Source organism: Arachis hypogaea, chromosome 16, assembly GCF_003086295.3.
Source record: "Arachis hypogaea cultivar Tifrunner chromosome 16, arahy.Tifrunner.gnm2.J5K5, whole genome shotgun sequence".
Lineage (NCBI taxonomy): Eukaryota > Viridiplantae > Streptophyta > Magnoliopsida > Fabales > Fabaceae > Arachis > Arachis hypogaea.
Genome location: NC_092051.1, coordinates 2984148 through 2992237, shown reverse-complemented (window position 1 = coordinate 2992237; position 8090 = coordinate 2984148). Strand labels below are relative to the sequence as shown.

The 8090-nt window shown below is 36.0% G+C and overlaps 1 protein-coding gene across 6 annotated transcripts; it reads left to right on the top strand.

Annotated features, from left to right (window-relative positions):
* The first annotated feature begins 5555 nt into the window (after positions 1 to 5555).
* Positions 5556 to 7889, top strand: LOC112754572 (uncharacterized). 6 transcript variants are annotated; one of them, XM_072219670.1, is made up of 7 exons: positions 5556 to 5886; positions 5965 to 6215; positions 6438 to 6517; positions 6617 to 6676; positions 6867 to 6970; positions 7060 to 7120; positions 7329 to 7889. In XM_072219670.1, exons 2-7 carry the CDS (start codon positions 6170 to 6172, stop codon positions 7341 to 7343), a joined length of 366 nt encoding a protein of 121 aa, XP_072075771.1. In that variant the 5' UTR covers positions 5556 to 5886; positions 5965 to 6169; the 3' UTR covers positions 7344 to 7889. The 6 variants fall into 6 exon arrangements, with proteins under 6 accessions (XP_072075771.1, XP_072075770.1, XP_029149855.1 ...); XM_072219669.1 differs by having other exon boundaries at positions 7228 to 7889; XM_029294022.2 differs by having other exon boundaries at positions 6435 to 6517.
* Positions 7890 to 8090: the final 201 nt, after the last annotated feature.

Here is an 8090-nt window from a genome sequence, read left to right as displayed (position 1 = left end):
TTTTTACAATGTATCCTGAATAGTTTGGCTCTCACTCTCCTTTGAATCAGAAGGTTGCACTGTCATTCGGAATTAGAATCCGGATAATTTATGAATTCTAATCTTTTGTACTTCAATTTAATCCTTGAACACAGCAAATTTCTTTGATGCTCTTTTCTTTGGTGCTTTGCACCTTGAGCCTAGCCGTGACTTTAAATGTTTTGTCTCAAGCTTCACTTGACACAAAAACACCACAAGCACTTAACTGGGAACTCTCTTTAAGTTCTGATTTTCTTTCAGTTACTCCTAGACAGTGGTGCTCAAAGCCTTTGGCATACTCTTGTCAAATGCATTTGATCTCGACTCTTGTGTTCTGTCTCAAGGATTACTTGACACAATCACAAAGATATACCAGAAACAACTCTTTACTTTTAATTTATTATCATTGATACTCAGGTTGGTGGTTTATTTTTCTTTTCTTTTTTTGTTCAATTAACTTTCATTATTAAATTCATAATATTTTAATTTTTCCTTGTACATAAATTCTTTGATTCAAATTTAAATATGCACTGTTCATGTCATGCATTCAGAGTCACAAAAATACACCACATTTGCATAAATGATACTACTCTTAAAATTAAACCCAATTTCTCATGCACTACATCTTTTCTTCTTTCTTTTTTATTTCAAGCTCAGTGGGCAGTACATGAGACACCTTTCAATATTAAAGCAAATAACAGAAAATTTCAAAATAGTAGAACTAAACTAGAACCTAGGAATTTATCTAATAAAGGATCATGCAATAATAAAATAAACAGAAAACAGGAATATGACATAATAAGAATGAGAGGAAATATAGAATGAAAAGAACTCAACCACCTCAGTTATCCTAGTGGCCATCTCATTCCTCCGGCTGTGCTCCTCCAATACCAAACTTAAAAGTTTGCTTGTCCCAAGCAAAGTAAAACTCCAGGGTATCAAAAATTCTTTTTAATTGCTCTTATTCCTATTCTAATCACTTTGCATAACCAAAACACAACACATGTAAAACAAGAAAAATTCAAAAAAAAATTGATAAAGTAATTTAAAATCAAAACTAAAATAACTATAATGCTAAAATAAAAAGAACTATGAAATTAAAACCAAAGTAACTGCAAAACCAAGGATACTAGTAGTTGGGTTGCCTTCCAACAAGCGCTTCTTTAATGTCACTAGCTTGATACTTAATTGTTGAATTTTCTTCCTCTTCTTCCAGTTGGTTAAAAGAAATATCTCCAAGAGGGGAGAGGTGAAAATTAGTGCCCCCTGATATAAATTACTCCTAACAAGCTTTCTTTTACTGTGTTTAACTTGATTCACCTTGCTTGTTGGTGTAGAGGTTGGATTGTTTTTTGTTGACCTTCTCTTTTTCATGGATATTTTCTTTTGTTTCTTGGTCACAATCCCCTTTTTAGTGCTTTTCTTGGTTGCTTCACTTCTTTGATTTCAAATTTGGGTGTTGTGTGATGGTTAGAGTGTACCTTCATCAAGAACTTCTTGAATTAACTCACTCTCTATGCCACTCTCTGCTTCATTGGAGTGTAGATTCCCATAATTGTTTTCATCCCTTACAACCTCCTTTTTTTGTGCATCTTCCTTCTTTGTTGGTGTATCTTCCTCCTTTGTTTTTGCATCTTCCTCTTCTTCCATGTGTGAGGGTGGAAAGTTCTCTAATTCACTGGAGTATGAACTCCTTTGATTGATTTTCTCACTTTCTTCTATAGGATCTTACATTATATCTCTTGGGAAGGAATTTGCTTGTTTCTCTTCTTGGGGCTTGATAATCAACTGCACATATTTCTCTACATTTTTGACACTCGTCTTTATATCATGTATGATTTTTTTAATGAGAAGCTCAAGATCTGATGGTGCTTAATATGAATAAGGAGATGGTGGCTCTTGATATGAATAAGAAGGAGATGATGATTCTTGATAAGAGTAAAAAGATGATGGTTCTTGGTATGAAAAGGGAGATAGTGGCTCTTGATATGGGTAGAAAGATGATGGTTCTTGATATGGATAGAAAGGTGGTGGTTCTTGGTACGAATGTGGAGATGGTGGTTCTTGATATAAATAGGGAGGTGGTGGTTCTTGGTATGATAGGGAGATGATGGCTCTTGATAGTTGGAACATGGAGCACTGAAGTTTCTTTGATTTTGACTTTGCCAACCAAAATTCGGGTAGTTCCCCCATCCACAATAATGAGAATCACTCATTGAGTGTGAGTAGTAACCCATGTGATCTCTCTCCATTATTTTTCCTTAGCACAAAACACCAAAAGAATTAAACGCACCATGTGATAAATAGGAAAGTAAAGAAGAAAGAACAGAATTTTTTTGAAAAGAAATAAAATAAAGAATAATAAAAATAAAAGAAGAAACAGAAAACGAAACAGGGAGGGGATGCTGAACGAAAAAGAAGAAAAAATTAAGAAGAAAACAAAACGAAAAGAGAAAAAATAAATGAAAAATAAGAATTAATAATACTAAAATAAAACTAATTAAAAGCAAAATTATCTAATCTAATCAATCAAACAACCAGCAGTTGTCAATCACAATCAATCCCCAGCAACGGCGCCAAAAATTTGGTGCGGAATTTACAACCACAACTAACTGGCAAGTGCACCGGGTCGTACCAAGTAGTACCTCAAGTGAATGAGGGTCGATCCCACGCGGATTGATGGACTAAGCAACAATGGTTAAGTGATTTACTTAGTTAGACAAACAGAAAATGGTGTTTGAGAGTTCAAAGAGCATTAAACAGTAATTTCAGAAAATTAAAAGACAGACAAATAAATAAGTTGGGAATAAAATATGGAGAGAGCAGCTAAGGTTTTAGAGTTATCTATTTTTCGGATTGACTTTTCTTATTAACTATTTTAATCATGTAAGATTTAATTCATGGCAAACTATATGGTAGCGTTTGGTGGAGAGACAGAGATGAAAAGACTGAGACTGAGAGACAGAGACTAAGAGACAGGGATTGAAATAAATCTCAGTATTCTGTTTGGTGCAAAATGGGAGACAGGAATTGAAACAAGAATGAAACTCTAATTTAATTTGCACAAAAAGTAAAATTGGAATTAATTAATTGAAATGAAAGTATTTTAGGTATAAAATGTTATTAAAGTTTCAGTCTCCATCTCTAAAAATTTCAGTCTCTTGTGTCCTTACTTTTTGGAGGTACTGAAATACTGAAATTTTAGAGACAGAGACAGAAATTTTAGTACCAATCTCTGAACTAACAAACACGATACTGAGTCTCGGTCTCTCAGTCTCTGTCTCAGTACCTCAAAACAAACACTACCTATGTGACTAGACCCTAATTCCTTAGACCTTTCTAGTCTCCTCTAAAATTCATCAACCGCCAATTCCTTGGTCAATTAATTCCAATTAAGGGGTGACGTTCAATTCTAGCTATATGCCACAGAAATCCTAATTACCTAAATATAAGAGGATTATATGTCACGTATCCCGTTAAATCCAGATAATTAGAAATTTAGGAGAATATATTTTCAAGCTGTTGTTCAAGTAAAGAGCTTTTTCAAGTTATACAAGAACTCAATTAGAAAGAGGTCATACTTCTGTTCCACCCAATTTCATAAGAAAAAGAACGAAAATAATTCTTAAATTATAAATCAGTACATGAATTAAAATAGAAAAACAATAGAATCAATCCATACAAATAGACAGAGCTCATAACATTAACAGTGGAGGTTTAGTTGCTCATGGTTCAGGGAGGAAAACTAGGATTCAGGTAAACTGTAATTTACAGAATGAAAATAGAATGGAATAATCCCTAGAAGAGAAGTTTCTTTTCTCTTTTATATCTAATCCTAATTAATTTTAAATTATAATTTTAAAAATTAAATAATATCTTTTTCTATTTTAAAATAAAAAATAAAATTTAAATCAGAATTAATTAAAACAATTCGCGCGTCTTCAATTGATGAATGGGGACCACTTGCTTCGTAGGAAGGCACGCCTAACTTGGCACGGAGCTGCGCCTTACTTGGAGTCACCAGTGTGTGTTGGTGTGCATTGCTTGAGCACTGCACCTTACTTGAGTATATCCTGCGCCTAACTTGAAAGGAGTAACTTCTCTTGCGTGTTGTTGTTGAGCATTGCGCCTAACTCGAGCGCAGCCTAGGCAGAGCTTCTTGGGCGTTCTTCTTTCATCCTTGCGCCTAACTTGAGAAATCTCAAGTTAGGTGCAACCTTGGTTGCGCTGGTGGAGAAGAAATATGGACTATTATACATCGTTGGAAAGCTCTAGAAGTTAGCTTTCTAACGCTTTTAGAATCACGTTCATTGGTCCTCTGTAGCTCGAGATATTTAGGTTTGAGTGCAGAGAGGTCAGGGTTGACAGCATCATTCGCCTTCTTCTCTTTTTCTGCGGAAACTCCATCAAATCCAGCCAAATGCTACCTAAAATAAACAAAATTTCACACGACTCAAAGTAACATCCATAGTGGCTAAAAGATAATTAATTCTTGATTAAACTCAACAAATTAAATGCAAATTCACTAGAAAAAGATAGGAAAGATGCTCACGCATCAAACATGCCACCAACATTCTTCTATCTTATCATATATCCTAATTTTTATAATAATTCCTCATCGAGAATACATCCAAAGTATCTTGATTAATGTCACCAACACATACCTTTTTATCAGGGGAATAAATAGTTATCTCATTCTCATCTTTCTAAAACTTTTTTCTATGGTAAAACATAATATCTAACTGCACATCCATTTGCATGGTTCAAAAGAATTTATTTTCAACAACAGTAACACACACTAATAACTTTAAGACAGTTTTCATCAATAACATTCATAAAAGCCATAGAAACTATCATAAAAAAACACAATCACTCATGTGAAGGTGCTGATTGTTCTACCATCGGAACAGAGCATAAAAAGAAACCCCTAAATACAGTCCTACAAAATATCAAAACAAAATCCTAGCACAAAATTAGCTTCAAAACTTATGGACTGACAATATACAAAATACTTAACCATGATCAACAAATATCACAGCATTCCATTAAATTTAAAAAAAAAATATGATCCTCACTAACCTTGGTGACGAGATAGAAGATCCTTGTAGTGGCAAACGAACTCTTCCGACAATTGCACAACAAACGTCATGTTCTAATGGTCTCCAGAAATTCTATTGCAACTATCACTTGTTATTTTGGGTCACTCATAGAAGAGAAAATTTTTTTCTCTGCGTCACTCATGGAGAAGTAGAAGACAAAGAGTGGAGACAAAATAGAGATGTTAACGTTTTATTTTCCATCACATACAAATGATGTTGTTCAAAGAGGTGTTTAACACCAAATTAAAAATGACGTCATTTTATTTTGTGCAGTGTGGCAAGAATTGGCTATATTACTGTCGACATCAGTATTCCAATGATAAGAATTAGGAGAAGGGCTAACCGTGATGTATTTTTCTTAAATCTAAAAAACTAATTTAGTGTAATTAAAATTTAGAAGACTAAAACAGTACAACTCACGAATTTCAATATCAAAGCGGGGGCTTAACACCATTTTGGGTGATAAGTGACAAGTAACATGTTGATTAGGCTTAATTAGAGTCACGAAAGCCCAAAAGAAAGAGTAGTGAAGCACGAAAACCCTAACAACGATACTGCGTGTTTGCGGAAATGACGAAACTGCTATCCACGCTCTTTCGTTCTTAAATCCAACTTTGAAAAGTCAGTGAAAGCAAAAAGAAATGGAAGAAGCAGAAGCAGAATCAAACCGAGACAACGTTGAAGTAGCTCCGGCAGTAATCGCGGTTCACCCGGAACAAACCTCCGTCGTCGTCGCCGTTGGACCCGACCTTCGTGTCTTCGACCTCCTGTAAGTTTCTCTCAACCCAAACCACTAACTAACGACAAACCTAACCGTTTTCAAAACTTTTTTCATACACACGCACAGTGCTGGTTCCGCTGCTTCTCTAGTCGACGAGTGCGGTGCACCCTTCCACAAGGACTCAATCAGAGCTATCAGATTCGGCTCCAGACGGAAGCTCTTCGTGTCCGCCGCGACGACAAAACTGTCAAGATTTGGTCCACGGAATCGTGGCGCTGCGTCTGCACGGTGTCGTCGGAGAAGAGGGTGAGTGCGGTTGCGATAAGCGAGGATGGTTGCCACGTGTGTTTCGCTGACAAGTTTGGTTGCCATACAGAGTGAGTTTTGATTCTATTTAATCATCATGCTTGCTGCTGTGTTTGATTTCTTGATTACTCACAATGCCCACTTTCTATGATCGTAAGGACTAGTTTGCCTTTCTGCCCATTAGGTTATAACTCGTGTCAAATGATTAAGATTGCAATTAAGCAGTTTTTACTTTTGGAATTTCACCTCCTAGCAAAATTGTGAAGCTAACATCTCTTTTTTATCCTAAGGAGGGAGGTCTATCCTGCCTTGCGTTTGTTCATGCTCGGAATGCCCTCAAGGCCTTCTTGTCTCTGGCAGTGGTGATTCAACGGTCAGTAACCAATTCTATCCTTAGGGACTCGGACATTGTTTTTATGTCTTATACTTAAATCATTCCGTGTTAGGCAAAAGTTAAGCAAAATCTCTGCAGGTTCCATTGTGGGATTTCTCCTCTGGCGTGCTCCTAGATACTTGTGAGGTTGCTGCTAAGGTATAGCCATTGTATATATCCCAATTGATCCTAGGGTTGTATAATTTTTATTTCTCAGTCAATTGTGAATGCATTTTGTTAATTATTGCTTGACTTGTCAAATACTCGTTAATAAATAAGGTTCCGCGCGCTTACTATTTCCCGGGGTGATGAGTCTGACTTTCTTGATCTTCGCCTTCTGTTTCCAAAGGCAGGACTTTTAGAGTCTAATGGTGAAGCAGAAGAGCATGGCCATGCTGTTACTTATTTGTGCACCACCATCAGTGGTTTGCTTATTGCTGTGGCCATCCAAAGGTAAGTCTTTCATTCTTCAGTCATGCCATATTAGTCCAGTATAATCTTCTGTTCATTACCTGACTTGTTTATATTTCATACAACTCTAGCTTGCAAGGAACAGTATGGTTCAGCTGCGATGTTTCTGCACCCACACTTTCTGTTTCCAAGGTAAGAAATATGATAACACATTTTTTAAATGACACTCATTTGCATGATTGCTGTCATATTTAGTGTGCCTTCTTTCATTGTGATCTATTCTTCATGTATAATGTTAGATTTCTAAAGTCAACTCATGCGTTATCTGTGTAAGAGTGTAGCAACCACAAAACCTTTTCTAGAGACAGGAATTTAAACTGATGGGAACCTTTGTTCCTAGTTGCCTGGATGGTAACTGGTGTTTCTAGTTTACCTGCTTGTAACTGCCCGCTGTTGGCTTGCGTGCAAGTAATCCCTGCTATTGATGCTGCACTAGAGCCAGTAGTTTTGGGAGACGATGAGATACCTGGTGGAGAGAAGCTGCTAGAAACGTGCAAGGAAGTGCTTCTGTTGATGAGACTGCTTTCTTGGCTGCAGCTGAAGCTGTCAAAACAGCAATGCGCAACCTATTGATTAAAAAGCAATACCCTGCAGATAATAGAGAATCTAGGAAGAAAACTAGAAATTAGGTGTGCTAATGACGCGGCTTGGCCCGAAGACCCGGTCTGGACCTGGTCACTTTTGGGGTTTATTTGGCCCGGGTTTGTTGTGACTTGGTTATACCCGAGGTTTCAATAAAGGAACCCGCTAATTTATTAAATCGGGTTTGGACCAAGGCCTGGGTTACCCAGACCTGGCTGTTGGGCCCGCATGGTAAAAAAATTGTGCATTATATTTGTTGTGTAATTGACCTAATTATTATAAGACTTTAAATTATTATTATTGGACTAAGTTGTTATTATGTGAATGTTGCAATGTTATGAAATAATTATTTTTAAATTATTTTCAAAAATTTAGAAGTTCAAAAGATGTAAGATCCAAACTTTATTTTCAAAAATTTAGAAGTTTTAAAGATGTAAGATCCAAATTTTGGTAATGTTGTAATTCACTATAAAAAAAAAGTATGTCTTTTAAATTAATTCTAATATTACGTTATATTAAT